This window comes from Danio rerio, chromosome 1 (assembly GCF_049306965.1).
Source record: "Danio rerio strain Tuebingen ecotype United States chromosome 1, GRCz12tu, whole genome shotgun sequence".
Taxonomy (NCBI): domain Eukaryota; kingdom Metazoa; phylum Chordata; class Actinopteri; order Cypriniformes; family Danionidae; genus Danio; species Danio rerio.
Genome location: NC_133176.1, coordinates 22,227,176 through 22,248,470, shown reverse-complemented (window position 1 = coordinate 22,248,470; position 21,295 = coordinate 22,227,176). Strand labels below are relative to the sequence as shown.

The 21,295-nt window shown below is 36.4% G+C and overlaps 2 protein-coding genes across 2 annotated transcripts in view; both read left to right on the top strand.

Annotated features, from left to right (window-relative positions):
• The window catches only part of tll1 (tolloid-like 1), a 91,805-nt gene extending 89,033 nt beyond the window's left edge, over positions 1 to 2,772 (top strand). Inside the window, 1 exon segment of the mRNA NM_131010.1 lies at positions 1,534 to 2,772. Within this exon segment, the coding sequence (NP_571085.1) occupies positions 1,534 to 1,668 (135 nt within the window). The 3' untranslated portion in view covers positions 1,669 to 2,772.
• An 8,723-nt stretch (positions 2,773 to 11,495) lies between these two features.
• ugt8 (UDP glycosyltransferase 8) overlaps positions 11,496 to 21,295 on the top strand; it is a 168,553-nt gene continuing 158,753 nt past the window's right edge. Inside the window, exon 1 of the mRNA XM_073944236.1 lies at positions 11,496 to 11,631. The gene's annotated coding sequence lies outside the window, so the exon portion shown is untranslated. The remainder of the gene's footprint in view (positions 11,632 to 21,295) is intronic.

Below are 21,295 nucleotides of genomic sequence, written 5' to 3'. Positions count from 1 at the left end.
GGTCCAACATATAGATAAAAAAGCTAAGTAAAATGCAAACATTGTAAAAAAAAGTACTTTGAAGATTGTAAATTCTCCTGATGCTGTTATTTATGATTTTGTCTGCATCTCCATAATAGTGTGATATTTAAAGTAAATATTATTACCATAAACAATGTATTTTGTGACACCACAAAATAAGTGATAGAGCAAAAAATGAAGTGATTGAGTTAATTGTCCATACGGTATACAGTTACAGGCTACTTTATTAGGTACACCTTATTAGTACCTTGTTGGACCCTCTTTTACCTTCAGAACTGCCTTAATCCTTCGTGGCATAGATTTAACAAGGTACAGGAAATATTCCTCAGAGATTTTGGTCTATATTGACATGGTAGCATCATGCAGTTCCTAGAGATTTGTCAGCTGCACATCCATGATGCGAATTTTCCGTTTCATCACGTCCCAAAGGTGCTCTATTGGATTGAGGGCTCGTGACTGTGGAGGCCATTTGGGTGCAGTGAACTCATTGTCATGTTCAAGAAACCAATCTGAGATGATTCACACTTTATAACATGGTGTGTTATACTTCTGAAAGTAGCCATCAGAAGATGGGTACACTGTGGTCATAAAGGGATGGACATGGTCAGCAACAATTGTCAGTTAGGCTGTGGTATTGACACGATGGTTAATTGGTACTAATGTGCCCAAAGTGTGCCAAGAAAATATAGATGGATCCATGCTTTCATGTTGTTGATGGCAAATTCTGACCCAACCATCCGAATGTCACAGCAGAAATTGAGACTCATCAGACCAGCCAACGTTTTTCCAATCTTCTATTGTTCAATTTTGGTGAGCCTCTGTGAATTGTAGCCTCAGTTTGATGTTCTGGAGTGGCACTCGGTGTGGTCTTCTGCTTTTATAGCCTATCTGCCTCAAGGTTGGACTTGTTGTGCGTTCAGAGATGCTCTTCTGCATATCTCGGTTGTAACGAGTGGTTATTTGAGTTACTGTTGCTTTTTTTCAGCATTTTTCTCTTACCTTTGGCATCAACAAGGCATTTGTTCCCACAGAACTGCCACTCACTAGATATTTCCTTTTTTTTCAGACCATTCTCTGTAAACCGTAGAGATGGTTGTGTGTAAAAAAAAACCCAGTAGATCAGTTCAAAGTAATTTAACTCACTTTTCTTCTCCTTTCTGGTGCTCAGTTTGAACTGCAGCAGATTGTCTTGACCATGTCTACATGCCTAAATGCATTGAGTTGCTGCCATGTGATTGGCTTATTCGAAATTGGTGTTAAAGAGCAGTTGGACAGGTGTACCTAATAAAGTGGCCAGTGAGTGTAAGTCATCATATTGAACAGCCCTAAATTGTCCTCGTCTTAGAAACATATAGATATTCATAAGCAAGAATTGAATGCTTTTTTTGACCACTGAACTAGAACTAACAAGATTATCTCTCATCATGTGTGTTTGTGGTGAATTTAGGATGTTCATATGTCATATAGCTTCTTGTATTTCTCCCACTGACGACTCTCTCTCCCTTTGTTTAGCCTCGTGAGGAGCTTTACTCTGCTGGCGATGCCGTGTTGATCCATTTTCACTCTGACGACACCATCAGTAAGAAAGGCTTTCACATCCGCTACACTAGCACAAAGTTTCAGGAGGCGCTACACACACGCAAGTAACATTTGAGAGACTGAAGACAGGGATAAAATGAGGAGAAAAAGACTCCAGCAAACTATTGCAATTGATTCATTTCAATCAAAGACCCTGCCGTTATGTGTTTCCTGCATTGGATTTGCCTCTATGTTCAGCCACTATGGAAGTGCTGTCATATTGACCCTAAACACCAATCAGCTGCTCTTATGTGTGGGATTGCTCCGCCCACTGGAGTGGTGTCTTGCGCTCTCTGACTGGAGCAGTGCAGTGAAAACACACACACACAATCACACACAAAACTTTCTTGTTGGCTCTCCATTCTTCAGACATAGAGTTGCACACTGAAACTAAGAGACACTGATAATAAGACATTTAAGTAACTGCTATTGAACGTGTGTGTGTGTATGTGTGTGTGTTGCTCCGGACAGCATGGACAGTTTGGCTGCTGACGCCACACCACACTGTACCTCAGCTAAAAATGTGTGTGTGTATTTGGATGTGTGTGTTTGAGAGAAAAACAGAAAGAGAGAGAGAGAGAGGCCTTCAAATACCAGCCTGAACTCATTCAAATGTTTTTTTTTAATTGTGGTTGTACAATTCTTCTGTTATTGTTCTGTTAGCTTTACGGCAAAACCCATTTTCTCTCCATCAAAAGTGCAAAAGTAAATATGTAGCCCTATTTAACAATAAGCTTCCTTACATGTATGTAGCCCATTGTTTATGTCAGCGGAGACAGACATCATTTGTCAGTGAATCTAACTATTAAGCTGGAGGGTCTCATTCACTAAGTATCTGCATGCATCAACCGGTGAGGGAAATTTTCAACCCATTCTGAAAATGTACCTTTATATACATTTCTGGAGAGCGCCAAATACGTCCCAGGAGCTACGTTTTTTTTTCAGTTTTTGTTTTTGCGAATCCTCCAGAGGCTGCTGTGTATGCTTTTTGAGATCTTAAATTTCTCTCACAACTGCCATTCACGCCTGCTGTTCTCTTGTAAATCCACCAGAGCTCGCTGTTGATTGACTTTCTGGCTGACCAATCAACTTGACCCACCCTCCTCCTTCCCTAAACCTAACCAATAGCATTTTAAAAAGCACAGATTGACATGCCCTCCCACTTCCCTAAACCCAACCGACAAATTTAAAAAGCAATTCAGAAAAAGAAAAGCCCTCTCCTGATTTTTTTTACTTAATTTTATCACATTCTCCCCTGTTATTTACTTGTTTATTTTATTTTTTGGATTCTGTTTTTGTCTTATTTGCTTTCTGGAATTCCTCACCGGACTCTCATTAAACCGCCCTGTATCGGTCAATTTTAAAAATGAAAAGCAGTCATACGTACTTCTGGCTACATAATTCTTGATCACTTGAAATATATATATATATATATATATATATATATATATATATATATATATATATATATATATATATATATATATATATTTATATAAGGCTACGTTTTCAGAATGAGTCTATGTTGGAAATTTCACAAGTCACCTGTACTGTGTTATGTGCTAAAATTTATTCTGAATTCCAAAAAGGAATGACTGAAACCACACGTCCACAACAGTCACATGCTCTGGGTGGCCTTATGATTGTAAGATCAAATCTTATACATCAGTATTGAATCTTAAATATATTTCATCATACTGTGCAAAACTGCATTACAGCTTAAGCCACTGGTATGGCTCTGGGACACGCATCAGTTTCCCTTTTCATTAAACTATGACACATTTTTTTCCCCATATGAACATAAGCACAAACCCACTTTACTTAACATACACACAGATTGAAAGAATATTAGGCTACGTTCACACTGCAGGCAAAGTGGCCCACATCTCATTTTTTTTGTCCATTTGATTTGTCATAAGAGTGTGACCAGCCTAAACCGTATGGAATCTTTTCAATTCTGTCTGTGCCACTTTTATATGTGCTATTAAATCAGATACAGATCTGATGTTTTGAAATTTCGCAGAGTAAACAGCTGTGTAAGAATTCATGTAAATTTTAAATCATTTCGATCGGCGCGTGTCATTATTCTGTACTGGTTTGTGCTGCAAACACTCTCTACTCCCCATTGCCATAGTGGAATAACACACAGGGCAAATACTTTACATAAAAGGTTGTTTATTTTGAATATTTTTTGAATGACAACTGGCGCTTGTAAATAAACATTACCCATTAATCTGTAACAAAAAAATAATAGTTCAGTTATATTTTAAATACCACCATAATTGCATAGATTAAAGAAATAAAATACATAGGCCTGCATGAAATGGCTGTTTCACTTTAATAATACATTAACAACAGAAAATGCAACAAGTTTAATGCTACTTGTAAACCTTTTTTGTTGTTAAGGACAAAATCCTTATCAAACGTTATACGTTTCCGTTTCACTTTGATGAGTTTGTACCGGATACAGCCTATGCTGTTTATAACAAATTAAAATGAATCAACTGTAGGCTAGGTTATCAGACTCTGCAAAGTCCAAACAATGTACCCTTTTCACATTTCTGGGTTTCTCAGTAGCGAAAGTCATGATAGATGATTAAACTTAGAGCGCAGTGAATCAGAGAGTACAACAAATATAATTTTTTTTCAACCTTATTCGCTGAAATAATAAAAGAAAAACTCCACAATGGTGTTATCAAGACTTTCAGAAAAAGGGAAAAAAATAGTGTGAGACTGATGACAGCAGCTAGAGGAGAGAATAACATCAAATTTACTCTCAGCCCCATAGACGCTGCATTAGAAATGCCTTGCACGAGCAGTAATTCGTTTTTTTTTTTGTTTTATTTGACGCAAAGATGATTCATTCATAAATGCATATAAATGTTCAAACTTTTTTTTAAAATAAAAATATTAAAACCTTTCAAGGATTTAAGATTATGATGACCGTTAAAGGCGTCATAACAGTCTTGTGGAAAGGGTACATATAATTTTTAACACCCGACTTGAGCTCTGCCTTTACAGTTCAATCTGCAGCTGCTCATTAACCCTTGATGAGTTCACTACACACCGGTGATTCACTACACAGCAGTGGTTAATAACAAATAATCAAAATAATCACAAAACACCTATTTTAGGTTTGAAATGCACATTAGCACTAGAAAGCCAACCATTTATAGTTTATAAAAAAAACACAGCAGTTGTCTGTGAAAATTTCAATATTCATATATTGAAATAAACAATCTGACAACGTGCATTATTCACTTCATAGAGTACACACATTGCATAATTAGACCTTTTGTGCTGTGGGTAGGTGTACCTTTGCGCATGCGGGTCAGTTAAGGACCATGATCCGTTTACTCTGGAAATATGATATTGGCCACATTTATAATAACAGTGTGAACAGCTATTCAAAAAAATCTGATCTGAAAATAAAAATAAGATTTGAGCAGTGTGAATGTAGCCTTAGTAATACTCCTGATGAAGAAACATTAACAAGCAGCCCCAAACTAGTGTTTATTGATTCAACAAAATGAGAAGTGGTTGTTTAAAAGCAAGTTACATGGCTTTATTTTTGCTCTTGTGATGAACTACTATAATTTTGCATGCTGTTAAAGAGTACTGTAAACACAGTAACAGCTGACAGCTTAGACAGCTAATAAGAATATATTTTATTTCTTAACAAATAACAAAAACATTATTCTTCTGTTACTTTTAGTATTAACACGACTAACAAGATTTTCAAGGAAGACACATCAGCAGGCTCACAACATCATAAGATTAGGTTAGATTTAGGTTATGACGTCAGGTGACCAAAATTTAATATCTAGCCAGCATCTAAGGACAACATTATTTTGACGTCCAATAACGACGTCAAATTACCTTGATATTTGGTTAATTTTAGGTTGTGTTGGAAAATGACCAAAATCCGACGTCTGATAGATGTCATAGTGGTGACATCAAGGTGTAACATGATTAGACATTGATAATTGGTTGATTTTAGGTTGGACATTGACGTTGGGTTCTGATGTCAACCAGATTTTCATTTCCAAACAAAATCTAATGTCCCCATGACGTTGGGGTACAACGCCAATATGACGTCATGTTGACATCTTGTGCCTGCAGGGATTACACACACTATGCTTAGCCCATATATTTGACATTTTCCCTGGCAATTTTGTGTATGCAGCTGGATTTTACTGTTGGCAATCGAGCACTGGTTGCTGCTCTTGTCTGGCCACTTTCTGCATTTACACTATTGAAAATAGACACTCACGTCTGCTGTATTGTGTCTAAAATGGCCTTTTGGAGAATTTATTTTTTATTTTTTGCACATAGGAACCATCTAAAAGGAGCTATCAACAGCTTTCACCAACACCTTTCAAAATAAAAACATACAAAAACCCTCTGCGACTCACCAGTTGAGAAACACCGGCCTAATATATTGTACAGTTATCTAGTGAGAGGTCTGTAATCTAGGTCTGCGTTAATGGAGTTTGAGCTGAGATCTCGCTTCTGTGGAGTCATTTGTTTGCTCATAGTTTTGAAAGGCTGATCGAATGCTTTTATATAAAGATGGTTTGGGTGTCTTGTGCAAATGTCTAAACTCCAAAGTCATTAACATCACAATTAGTCCATTTTATTGGAAGTTTCATTAAAAAATGTGCAAAGTGAATTTTAGTGAATGAGACCCAGTATCTTGTGTGTCGGTCATGAAGAGGCCCACAGGGAATCACCTTGTGAGTTCACTTATCAGGCACCAAAAATTGAATGCATCGATTGATCATGCTATAAAAGTGTAATGCTATTTCACAATTTAATACCCAAGATTATTTGAAAATAGTTAGATTCCATCTGCGCCTGTTCCTGACTTCCACAAAGCATGTGAATTTGCTTGATTTTGAATTGTTTTTGTGTGACAGAGAAAATGATCTAATTTGTCTGTTGAAGAAATCAGTGGTTTTCTCAATTTTCCAGTAAAGCCTCATGAAGAAATGAACAGGAAATGATGTCATAAAGCCTTGCGTAATATGTCTGTTACAGCTGTGACAAGTGACTACAACCACCTTAACCCTGTGCGCTTTATATGCACTTAACACAGAAAGACTGTGTGCTCTCCAATCATGCAAATACCAACGAGGATGACAAACTGACAAGAGCTCAGACAAACACGACGGATACAGACTCATCCCAAGGGAACGTTCTTTGTTGCTATATTGTTGCTATATTCCCAATGACGAGTTTTCCCAGCTTGGAAAGAAGTCGCTGTTGAAGGGAAATCCTACGGTGCTATTCGGTGTCTCGAAGCAAACGACAGATCCCATGAAGCAATGCTCCAGCCATTCAGTGAATGCGTTGGTGCAGTGGAGAGGCAACGTCGAGAGGACGACGTCGCTCATCTAAAACACTGACAAACACATTCTCACAGCATTGACAGCACTAGTGTTGTGGAGGAACAATTATTGCCTTAGAACCAAAATGTACATTCTTGCACATGGTGATGTTTCTGTAGATAATGATGTTTTTGTTTTCAAATTATTATTATTATATTTTATTTGATATTAAGTTTAAAGAACTTGAACCTTTATGTTTAAAAAAAAGAACTTTAAATGGACCGACCTGAAACCGTCCCCTTCTGCCACACACACATACACACACACACACGGATACGTTTTAATGCTTTAAATTCAGTGAGACTGTGATGTATGTGTGCATCTGTTGGTCACAGGTCATGTGACTGAGTATTTCTGTATGTGCCAAGCTCCTGTTGATTCCACTCTAGATGAATTATGATGTATGAAAATGTGAAACATGATTTATTCAACTGTTTCATCATTATCCCAATGATGAAGAAGGACTCTTCATTCTCAAACAGTGATTAAACTCATGGCAGGTCAATTAAATATGTGCTGTCATTCGTTTTTTCTTGTTGCTCATTAGACACTTTACTGGCTTCTTTGCTCTTTTCTATGGAGTGGATATGTTTTGTTTTTTTCTCAAGGCCCAATAATAGACACTTGCTGGACACCTGATACACCAGTTCTGTTTCAGATATCTAAACCTGCCAATCAAACGACAGCAACATGGTCAAGCCGAACAACAGAATGGGGAAGGAAGGTTATATTAGGGACAGAACATCTTAGTGTCAGTATTTCAGAAACTGCTAATTTAGTGAGAGTTTTATGCACTAACATATTCAAGGTTAACACAGCATGGTCCAAAATAAGAGGAAATATCCAGTAAGCAGGTATATTGTGGGGGGAAAAAAACCTTGTTGATGCCAGAGGTCAAAGAGAGGTCCCTTATTTATCAGGGGTCACCACAGGGGAATGAACCACCAACTATTCCGGCATGTTTTGCAGAGCGAATGCCATTCCAGTCGCATCCTAATATTGGGAAACACCCATACACTCTCAAATTCACACTCATGAACTATGGCCAATTTGTTTACCCAATTTAGTATACAGCATTTCTTTGGACTGTGGAGGAAACCGGAGCACCCAGACGAAACCCATGTGAACACGGGGAGAACATGCAAACTCCACACAGAAATGTCAACTGGCTGAGCATGGTATCTGCGGACTGCAAGACAGGGGTGTAACTTGTAGTATGTTACAGATGTAACTTGAAGACCCACATATAAAAAAAATATTTTGTCTGCAAGATGGCACAGTACTTTCGTTATTAATATCTACACCAGGGGTGTCCAAACTCAGTCCTGGAGGGCCGGTGTCCTGCATATTTTAGTTTCAACCCCATTTAAACACACCTGAACAAGCTAATCAAGCTCCTCTTGGTACAATAAATGTCCAGTGAGGTGTGTTAAAGGAAGATGGAGCTAAACTAGACAGGCCTGGTCTACACTACTCTTAACCATCATCATCATTAACGTCTACACCCTACCTAAACCTAAACCCAACCATCATAGTTGTTAATGTCTACACCCACCCCAACCCTTAATCCAACCATCACATTTATTAACGTCTACACCTTCCCCCACCCTTAACCCAACTATAATGGTTATTAACATCTACACCTTCCCCAACCCTTAACCCAACCATCATAGTTATTAACGTCTACATCGTCCCCTAGCCTAAACTCAACTATTATAGTTATTAACGTCTACACCAGGGGTCATCAAACTTGTTCCTGGAGGGCCGGTGTCCTGCAGATTTTAGTTTCAACCCTTATCAAGGTCTTACAAGGTATGCTTGAAACATCCAGTCAGGTGTGTTAAGGCAAGTTGGAGCTAAACCTTGCAGGAACACCGGCCCTCTAGGACTGAGATTGGTGACCCTTGGTGTATATCATCCCCAATCCTAAACCCAACCATCATCATTATTAAAGTCTACACCTATCCCAACCCTAAATCCAACCATCATCGTTATTAATGTCTACATTTTCCCCAACCATCATTATTATTAATGTCTACACCAGGGCTCACCAACCCTGTTCCTGGAGAGCTACCTTCCTGCACATTTCAGTTGCAACCCTGACCAAACACACCTGTTTGTAATTATAAAGTGCTGCTTTAGGTACAATTAATTGGTTCAGGTGTGTTTGATCAGTGTTGGGACTTAATTCTGCAGGAAGGTAGCTCTCTAGGAACAGGGTTGGTGACCCCTGGTCAACACCTTGCCCAACCCTAAATCCAACCATCATCATTATTACTTTCCCCAACTTATTATTTGCAACCACAGGGGGCGACACTGAGTTGACCAACTGTCATGACAAAATGGATGAAGAAGTCAGCCAGTTGCTAAATGAATGAATATAATAATATATCAAATGAATCGGTTGTGGATAAATTTGGAGGAAACTCATGAAAACATTTGGTGTAAATGTTCTCTGTTATATTTCTGTCATCTCACCAACAACATTTCATTGTGACATCTTGCATGGTTCATTGGGATCTTGACAACTCCCAAGTTACACCTCTCTAACTTACTACAATTTACCCCTTTTCATGTTACATCCCCGTCTTGCAGTCTGCAGAAAGATACACTTGAACTGGCCCAGCTGGCACTCGAACCAACGATCTTCTTGCTGTGAGGTGACAGTGTTAACCACTAAGCCACTATGTTACCTGTAACTCAAATAGCCACTATTTTAACACTATTGAGGTGTCAAAACAAACATCTCTAACCACATAATGTCAAACTTGAAGCAGATGAGCTACAGCAGCAGAAGAACCCAATAGGTGCCAGTTACTGAAAGAACTAGCTACCAGGCTACAGTTCAGACAGGCCAAACTTGGAGAGCAAGAGTTTTATTGCGTGCTTGATTTGGGGATTTGCATCATGATGTACAGCAGAATGCCTGAGGAATGTTTTGAGCACATTGACAAGTCAAAGCTATGAACAATTAAGGCAGAAGAAATGGATCTAATCTGCTTCTATCAAGATACCTATTGAATGCCTGGTGAGTGTTTTTTACTGTATGATTGAAAAGTTTACACCCTGTTGTACCATCTTCACTGTCCCTTTAAACATGTCTCATGTACGTTTTTTTTTATTGAATTGCCACATGGAACCCCCCCCCCCCCCCCCCCCCCCCCCCCAATGCCATTGGCAATTTGATTTGACATCTAATTTAATGAAGATTAGCTAAAAATATTTGAAATAATAAAATACACATCCCGACACAATTCAACTTAAACAAGCTTCTGTTATTGTCCAGCAGCACTTACTTTTTCAGTTCAGATTCTGATTTAGAATTTGTTTTTGAACTGGGTGCAAGGTATCATACTGAACAGGGAAATTAATCTACTCACTATTTAATACATGTATTGATATATTGCACATTTAAAATTGTTCCAAGAAACAGGGACCATGTTGTTGAAGTCACGTGACTTTGGTGTAATTAAGTAATTTTAGGTTTGTCACAATTTTATTTTGTAAGCTTCAAAAATTTTAATTTTATTTGAAAAATCTCAAAATCTGGCTCATGATATGAACTAACAGTTTGGCTTGCAAGAAAAAAAAATTATTTCCATTTTCCATCCAATTCTAAAGGTGTAAAAAAAATAATAATAAGAATAAATCTGAATAAATAAATACAGTTTTGTTTGTGTTTGTGAAAGAGCATTAAACCTTTAATATAGTTCACTCAAAAGTGAACTCCCTCATGGTTTCTTTTCCTTACCTGTTTGAATTGCTTTCTTCTGTTATGCTTAAGAGGGGCAGCACAGAGGCACAGTGGGTAGTATGATCGCTTCACAGCAAGAAGGTCGCTGGTTCAAGCCCCGGCTGTGTCAGTTAGAGTTTCTGTGTGGAGTTAGCATGTTCTCCCCGCGTTGATGTGGGTTTCCTTTGGGTGCTCCGGTTTCCCTCACAGTCCAAACTCGTGCAATATAGGTGATTTGAATAAGCTAAATTGGCCATAGTAGATGTGTGTGAATGCAAAAGGATGTTTCCCAGTGCTGGATTATGGCTGGAAGGGTAAAAACATAAAACATATATATGCTGGATAAGTTGGTGGTTCATTCCACTGTGGCGACCCCTGATTAAAAGGGACTATGCCGAAAAGAAAATGAATGAATGAATTTTATGCTTAAGAAGATACTTTAAAGAAAACTGAAAACCTGTAAGCATAAGCTTCCATAGTAGGACAAACAAATACTACATCAAAGATTACAAGAAATATAATCTGTGTTTAACAGTAGAGGGAAAGTCAAACAGGTTTGGATTGGAACCAGGAGGATGTGTAAATATTGAGTATATTTTCATTTTTGGTAAGCTATCCCTTTAAGCATTGAGAAACTAAAGTGGATCCTTATGGCGAAAGAAGGTGTCACTCACTACTCATCACAGACGACGTAGTTGCGGGTTAAGGTCCCCCGTCCGCTACGCCACTGGCTACATTACAAAATAAAAGACGAGGCCTCTGTCAAAATGTCCGCTCATATCAACAAACAACCACCAGATGGAAGCATTCGCTTTAATAAGATTAACACGTGGCTAAAATGTACTTTATGAGACTGATAAGACAGATGGATTTCTCTAAACAAACGTCTTTGTGCCTTAAAAAAATCAGGTGAGTGTGGAATTTTAATGTACTATCACAAAAGGTAAATGATCAATAATCATAAGTAAGTGAATTAGGCTTTCTTGCTTGTGTATTTTCATAGCTATGCTATTTTTTTCAACTGTATTGATTGTTTGGGTTTGTTGTCGCAGGTTTGAGGATTATTTTCTCTTTCACTGTCGTTCTTGTAGATTGCTCAGAGACAACATTGTAAATTTAAGGTTTCTCTCTACATGTCTCTTTTGATAGTTTGATTAGAGCCAAAGACTATTTTAGTCTCACGGTGTGTGTTTGTTCTATAGTCACAGTTGACAATACTAAGATAGTTTAATTATTGGTTAGCATGGTTAATCCAAAAGTATGAAATAAATATATTAATTAATATGTTATTTTATTAATAAACTAATTATTAATAAATACATTATGAATTATATAATAAATATATAATTGTTTACAATATAGATGCAGACCTGAATAGCAACTGAAATGTAATCTTTCTGAATTGTTTCTTATTAGAAATTTACATTTGATATTGCTATAACAGTGTGGTGTTTTTGACATTCAGTGCTGGGGTATCTCTAAATAATGCCACATATCTTTGTTCTAAAGCTGTATGAAATTGAAATATATGAAATTGGCTGTATGAAACAATTTCTTATCTTCACATTAGTCTTTTTTCCTTATTTTTCTTTTCTATCCCATCTCTCTATTTGTGTCGGTCTGTGTCTGGTTGTTTCATTAGTTTGTATTGATGAATGGATCAGGAGATTTAAGTGGATGAGTTGCATTGATCTGTGCAACACACACACACACACACACACGCAAGTCACCTCTATAAGCAACACAGTTTGAGAGGAAAGCAAGCTCTCTGCTTTCTCTATCTCTGCTCCTCCTTCACCACCCCACCCGCTCTGAACACCTTCCTCTTTTTAATCATGATGATGATTACACTCTTTTTGTCTGCCAGTAAAAGCCTTTTATCACCGTCCTCTCAGATAACTGGAAAGCCCCATTATTCCCTCGCAATCGTACGCAGTAATTCCAGGAAACACACACACTGACTCTCTGCACTCACCTGTTGTCGGAGGTTTAGCTCTTATGTTATTTTACTGCATGTCTAATTCTGTTTACTCTCTCAATTAATAGATCAGTCTGTCTGACTTGAAACAGAAATGGAAAACCTGTCAGTTTGTGTTTGTGATCATCACTAAATAATCAAAAAAATTAAATCCTGGGCCGCTCTGTCATACATGAGAGTGTTTGAGATTATTACAGATAATGATACAGGAGGCAAATGTGTTGGTGGTTCCAACATGGATTGGAGGTGTCTACAACTCAGTATTATTTACATGAATTAGAACCACAGGAAAAGAAATTACCGGAGGGCTTGCATTTGTTAAAAATACACTACCTGACAAAAGTCTTGTCGTCGATCCCAGTTGTAAGATTAGCTAATAGATTAGCTATCTAAGCTAATATTAACATCTTATGATGTTGTGTGCCTGCTTGGCAATACCTAGATGCACTACAGAATGTTACGTTTACACCAGGGGTGTCCAAACATGGTCCTGGAGGGCCAGTGTCCTGCAAAGTTTAGTTCCAACCCCACCAGACACACCTGGGCTAGCTAATCAAGCTCTTACAAGGCTTTCTAGAAACATCCTTGCAGGTGTGTTGACTCAAGTTGGAGCTAAAATCTGCAGGACACTCCTGGTTTACACACACATGCACAAATTACATGTAAAAATGTCAGCTTTTAACGGCGTAATACTCACTACTGTTGAGTACTTTTGAAAGGTCTACTTTTTACTCATACTTTGGGTAATATTTACAACAGACACTTTTACTGTACTTGCACTACATTTTTAGGCAAGTAATGGTACTTTTACCCAAGTATGATTTTTCAGTACTCTTTCCACCACTGCTGAATACTGTTTGACTCCTCGGAAAACCATAAATAACCTGTTTGTTTGTTTGTTTGTTTGTTTTTAGCTCTATTGTAGTTATTCTTGCAATTTAATTTTTTTATACATGATTCACACCCTTACCAAATCAACACTTTGTTTTGTTTTCACAAATAGAAGTCATTTGGTGAAATTGAATTCATATCGCAGCAAAACAAAATATTACAATGTCGGAATTTTTCCAGTATTGTGCAGTCCTCATTGACAATATCATTAGTAATATCAATAGCAACATGAAATTTTGGTTTCGAGGTTTACCATGGTTTGGAAAAGTCAAGGTTTTAAAACCGGCTAAATTTTCTGTAATACCGTTCCTAAAGAATATGAAATGTTTTTTTTTACATGTTTTAAAGTAATCTGTGTTTTTGAAACCAATAAATAGCTAATAAAAATAAAGAATATACAAAATATTTCCTAAAATAAAATACAGTATATTGTGTTTAATTGGGAAAAAAAGTTGTTGTTTTTTACCCAGACATTGAAAAACATTTATTTTACAGCAATAATCACAATACCGTGAAACTGTTTTATTTGTATCCAAGGTTATCATATTGTCAAAAACTTATACCGGGCCATGCCTAGTATGAAATTGAATAGATGTCTATGAGCATTTCTAAAGAGTGCTAAATAAATTGAAACCAGAAGTTGGGTTATTATTTTTTTGTCAATAAAATTAATAAACAGTAGCTTGATAAAAAGATCTAAATTTAATGAATCAATGAAAAAGAAAAACTGTTTACAAACTTATTGCTTAAACTAATGTTCCTGGAAATACCACACACACACACACACACACACACACACACACACACACACACACACACACACACACACACACACACACACACACACACACACACACACACACACACACACACACACACACACACACACACACACACATATATTTATAGGGGCTAACAATTTTGTCTAAAATGGATGTTTAAAAAATTAAAAACTGCTTTTATTCAAGGGGTTCTTTTATTATATATATATATATATATATATATATATATATATATATATATATATATATATATATATATATATATATATATATATATATGTATATATATATATATATATATATATATATATATATATATATATATATATATATATATATATATAATTTTTTTACACTTTAATTTGTTTATTTATCTTTTTTACACAACATTGATTATCGATTCTTACCAAAAGTTCTGTCATAATCAGTGTGAGGCAAAAATTCTATTTTTTATTGTTAACAGAGCATACAGGCTGAAAAACAATATAATGAAATATATCAATTCAAGTACCCCCACCCCCTGTTCCCTGCGGTCAATTTTTTAAATAATAATTTTTAGTTATTTTTTTTTCACCTTTATTATGTAAGTACAGTAGACATTTCAGACAGAAAAGCATTGGGAGCAGAGAGAGGGGAAGGATCAGCAAAGGACCTCAAGCTGGGAATCGAACTCGGGTTGCCGTGAGCACGCCGATGCTATATGTCAGCACACAGTACCACTATGCCATTGGCACCGACACCCTGCGGCCTCTTTAAACTGGAGTATCCACTGAATAGAAGTTAACAGAAAAACAAAGTAAATTATCAAGTATCAATCACACAAAATAAGCCAATCATTCTGGATCCTGATCATTGTTTTGAGTAATAAACTTCTCATAAATAATGGGGATTTTGTCAGCAGCTGAAGTCCAGATTTTTAGTGTTCTCATTTATGTGTTTAAAATGTTTATAGATAATTCAGTGTGAAAACTGAAACTACAATAGTGTGCGAAGTGAATAAAAATTATATAATTTGATAATAATAACATTTAAAATGCCTTCTTAATTGTCTGTGACAGACCGATTATGTTTAACGATTAATACTGCTTCCTTTCCTCCAAATGTTCACATTAGGGCTGCACAATACATCATTTCAGCATCGATATTGCAATGATTGTATCTGCTATAGTCACATTGCAAGATATGCAGTCGAATCGAGATTCTAGTTGACCAGGAGCCACAGTTGAAAATACTCATGAAATTGTATAGCTACTGGAACGTTTGTCATTTGCAAGTGTTTTAGGGCTTGTGACTGGATGAACATTTCAAGCCAGATAAATCATGCAGGCACAAGAAATTATATTGTTTGTAACTATAAAAAAATATTAATTGCAGTTGTGTTATACTGCACGTTTGATTATTTAATTTGTGGGAATATTGCAAAAAAATGTAATATTGCTTGCATTTTTTCTTTACTGTATTTATCAATACTTGTGTTTGATTTATTATGTTCTATGCAGATGTACTCCACTATAAAATCATCACAATCAGTCTAAAATTATGATTTTTATTCCCCAAATAGAGCTATTCCAGTCATCTGAAAATGTACTCCGTATCACAATTTGTATTGCAGTGAAAAAAAAGGTATCACAATGTTATTTTTTTCCAATATCATGCAGCCCTAGTTCACATGGTATTTGTGGTAAGGTCAGGTAGTATCAGTGAGGCACGCGTGTCTCTTTACAGACTCAGAATTGAACAGTGTCATTTGCTTTAAGTGTGCCATCAAGTAGCTGCGAACTGTAACTCTCTTCGCTCTTCTATTTGCTCTGGTTGCTAAGCGATGCTGGAAATAGTTTATTACCCAGTGCAATTCCACCTCCATCACTTTTCTACTGGGAGCTGCACACACACACACACACACACACACACACACACACACACACACACACACACACACACACACACACACACACACACACACACACAAATAGATCAATATGACCCCTAAGGATGGTTCTGCAAGGGACAGTATTTTGCATTTACAGTAAAAACTGTGCTGAAAAGTTCTTTTTAAAAGCATTTTGATAACTGCACACCGCAATAGTAAATGAAACTGTGAATCGATGAGCAACGGGGAAGAGTTGTGTTGGCCATGTGACCACTTCATTTTTAATGGGCTTCTTAAACGCTGATATGGGCAGAAAAAATCCGCTAGCTTGCTGCACACAAGATAAGGGAGGTGGAACAGTCATTGATCGAAGCTAATGATTTTCACATTAAATCGGCGGAAAGGACAGAGACAAAGAGTCAGAGAGTGCGGGGAGGGGGGGAAATGTTCCTTCCTCTTCTAATCCTGCTGTGGAAATGACAGATGAAGATAAACTGTCCAGCAGCAACAGTGCTCAGTCACAACTCTGGCCTATACTGGGTAACACAACATGTTACTTTAGCATTTGATGTAAATTGAGTGCTTTTGAGATGCATAAACAATCGGCCATATTAGAGGCAGAGAACGTAAACAATAGCACTGAACTGTCTATTTTGCTTATTACTGCTGCTGAAATGGATCAATAAGTGTCATGTTTTGGGCTGCGCTAATAAATCTGAATTGTAGTAATAAAACATTTGGAGTTCTACAGACTGCTAAACGTTATTAAAAATCAAGAAAAAGAAAAGAACTTTGACAACAATCATGTTTGTCTTAATTATTTTTGGCGAAATGTTAAATATTAGACTAATATCTTGATTAATACTGCTCATGCATCTCTTTTAACACCTGTTATTTAATGCAGTTTGTCAGAATATTGGCCCCTTTCTGCTAAAGTTCCCAGTATACTTCAAATGAAATTGAAGAATTAACAGCAGCGCAGTAGTGCAGTGGGTATCGCTGTCTCCTCACAGCAAGAAGGTTGCTGGTTCAATTACAGAAAAGGATGAATGAATAAATTAAAATAGCACGGTGACTCTCAGTGGTTTGCACAGTTGCCTCACAGCAAGAAGGTTGCTAGTTTGAGTCCGGGCTGGGCCAGTTGACATTTCTGTGGGGAGTTTTAATTTTCTCCTTGTGTTCAGGTGGGTTTCCTCCAGTTTCCCCCTTCAGTCCAAAGACATGCGCTATAGGTGAATTGATTAAACTAAATTGGCTTTATAAGTATGTGTGAAAGTGAGATTGTATGGGTGTTTCCCAGTGGTGTAAAGTAACAAATTACAAATACTCAAATTACAGTAATTGAGTAGTTTTTCTCAGGAATTATAATTTACTAAGTAGTTTTAAAATTGTGTACGTTTACTTTCCCTTGAGTACATTTTTAATGCAGTATCAGTACTTTAACTGCACTACTTTCCTTTATCCTTCACTACTTATCTTTTATGTCTATGGGATCAGAAAATTCAGTCCTGTGATTTCTGTCTAAACAAGTCGCAGCACATAGAAGGTAAATTGTATCATAATAAAGTACCTCAAGACATGGGCGATTTATAATTGCAGCAAACTGTTTGGAAGCACTAAAAGTGTCCAAGATGTCCAAAATCTTTACACGCACCAACTCAGAGACTGTTTAGATACATGTCACTGATGAGAAGATAACAGATGTTTACTGTATCATGACCATAAAGGCCTTAAACATCCAGCAGGCACAAGGCGTCAACATGATGTCAGATTTTTCAGTACTCTTTCCACTAATGATGTTTCCCAGTACTGGGTTGCAGCTTGCTTAAAAACATATGCTGGAATTCTGCTGTGGTGACCCCTGATATATAAGGGACTAAGCCGAAAGAAAATGAATAAATGAATTATTAATTAAAATAGTAAAATGTTTTTTTTTTTTTGATCTTATATGGATCAAATAAATGCAGGCATGTTGAGCTGAAGGGGCTTCTTTTTTAAAAAGCAGAATCTAACATTTTAAACTGTTTTACAGTTTAAGTTTATAGCTTTATACTTTTATTTAAAAAAATACCTTATACATATGCATGCACGTTAGTTGATAAAGTATTTTCACTTTTACCAGTTTTTTTTTCTTGCAATGTGATTGCAGTTCAAGGGCATGATCTGTGATTTACTTCAAATACATTCTAATAGCTGAAAATGCCCTTCAGCACAATAACCAAGCCAAGTGTTCAAAGGAACATCCTGAAAAGATGAGAGACAGGATTACGTTGAGACACAGATCTGTGGAAGGCTAAAAAACTATTTCTGCTGCTTTGAAGGTTTACAGAAGCCTGTAGTCTCCATAATCCTGAATGGATGAAGTGTGGAACAGCCAGACCTTTACTTAGATCTTACCTTTTAGTAAAACTGGAGGAGAAAAGACATTAAAATTGTGACCAAGAAGCTGATGGTAACACTGGCTGAGAGCTATGAAGACTGGAGAAACTTACAAAAGGACAAACATCACCACAGCACTCCAGCGATCTGAATGTTATGCTAGATAGTCAATTCTTCTCAGTAAAGACACACAAAAACATGCTTGAAATGGAAATAAAGTGCATGAAGTACTTTTGAGCTGATGATTCATGGTGCAAAATGAATTTTGAACAGTGTTGCTGAGCAATACTGGCTAAATTCCTATTGAAAACAAGCAACAGAGTTGGATCTGGATCCGGTTGCCCTTTGATGGCATCATTTCCCAAAGTTGCTCAGCAACATTGCTTTAAAAGTTGCTCAGTGTATCATCAGCAATAGACTGTAAGAAACAAGATTATCTGGCCTGAAGAACCTCAGAAGAATTATTAACTGAATGATACTATCCCAATGCCCGGAAAGCATGTTTCGGCATATAAAAGACGTTAGATAAATGTCCAATGAGAGACAAAAATTGTCAATAGGCTGTACTAATCGATAAGAATGGGAGAAAGCATTTGAAATACTATAGATTGCTGAAAGTTAACAAATCATCAGAAGGCCAAAAAAAAAAAAAAATCCAGCTGTGGCAAAATCATTTGAAAAAATCAATTCTGTATCGCATTCTGCAAAATGCATCATTATTCTCTTCTGAAACACAGACGTCTAAAGCAAAGCTTTATTTGGGCTATCAGAGAAAATTTAATAGATGTCTAACAATCGAGTAACGTGGAGTCTGTCTAATCTTTTTGATAGTCTATTTTTTTCTTTTTATTTAAGACTATTTTAGAAGTTATTCAATATTCACGGACAGCCCAAATTTAGCCTTGTTTTAGGCAAGATGTCTATGTTTGGACATATTAAAGTCGATGTCTTTTAAACACAACATTGCTTAGTGATTGTGAATCAAGGTGGTGAAGCTCTCATGCTGTGTAGATACTTTCCTTACACTGGAGAAGTGAATACAGAATAAAAGAAAAGTCAGTGCTGCAAAATACAGAGATATGCTGCATGTTTAGAACCTGTGACTAGGCAGAAAGTTCATCTTTCAACTGGACAATTACCTCTAAACAAAAAGCAAAGATAAAACCATCCAGGAGTGACTAATAATCCCTGATTGGCCAGACATCTGGAAAACCCTAAAAATGGACATCCATTGACAGGGCCTGTATAGTTCGGCAGCATGATAAATATTGTCTAATGTATAAAAAAGATAATCAAACACGCAGACTCTCAAAAACCCTTTTGTACAAGGAACTACTTTCTTCTGCCACTCATTCACATCTGCAGCTGAGGTCAGAGCAGCAGAAGCTGTTGCCAGTTCTTGTCTAGATCTTGTATTTAAATGATTCTCTAGCGTAATGTCTAAAGTGATGACAAAACAGGTAATTAATTGGGATTTCACAATAATCGCGGAAAAGCTAGAGCAATGCAAACACTAGCAGTTTCTGTGGTATAAATACAGAAGTATAACATATAAAAAAAGAGAGATCCACTTAGAATGTTACTTATTTAATGTATAATTAATTGTTCAGCTGTAGTTTAAAATTTACTATATGTATATATATGTATATATGTATATATATATATATATATATATATATATATATATATATATATATATATATATATATATATATATATATATATATACACACACACACACAATCTCAACTGTATTTCATTTTGTTAAATGCATTTTTTCAGCTGGCACTAAACTAATTTATTGAATTGAAATCCTGAGTTCAATTAAATTCATTTTGTCCAATGAGATTTTTTTGAGTGCACAGAAATACTTGAGGCTGCAATGGTTGTCCAAGGTACTTCAAAATCCTTATTAAAGGTTATGAATGCTCATGCAATGCCATTGTTTTAGTTTTTTCTAAAATACATTTGCAAAGTTGTCAAGTTTTCAGCTTTACTGTGATGAGATGTACTGTAGACTGAAACGGTGGAAAACATCATTTAAAACAGTTTAACAACATTCAGCTAATTTCGGCTTAGTTGACTTGAGCACCAGAAAAATCTCCTTCCTTTTTCACTTTCAGCTGCTCATTTGTGAGCCGCTCTACCCGACTGGTTCATTTAATAGCATTTGGTCTGCACTCAGAACACCAAAAACACACTTTATTACCCTGGAAACAAGGCTTCTCTCTTTCTTGCTGGATTCCTGGGATTTTGCATATAATAGATGTCATTACGATATTTCAAATTTCTACAGTAAAAGTACTTGCAGATCATTTCTGATTCAAGTTTTGCACAGATAATTAAGAGGCGTCGAGGAGGGGCGAGTAATATTTTAAGAATTGCATAATATTAGAGAACTGATTAATTGGCAAATTTTAGTTTCTCTTGTTTAACTAAAAACTAAAAATGTTTTTTAGTCTAAGAAAAAAGACAAAAAATGCTTCAGTATAATACATACTGTAAAAAACTGTATGATGAAATTGAAAACAAGAAACTGAAAAAAAGAGTTATTTTGCAATGCTCTCATATGTGGGAGTAAAATGATTAATTACTAAACATTTTACAGTGGAAAACCCTTTCTGTGTCCAGCATCACATGGCAACACTGCAAAAAATGATTTTCTTGTCTTGT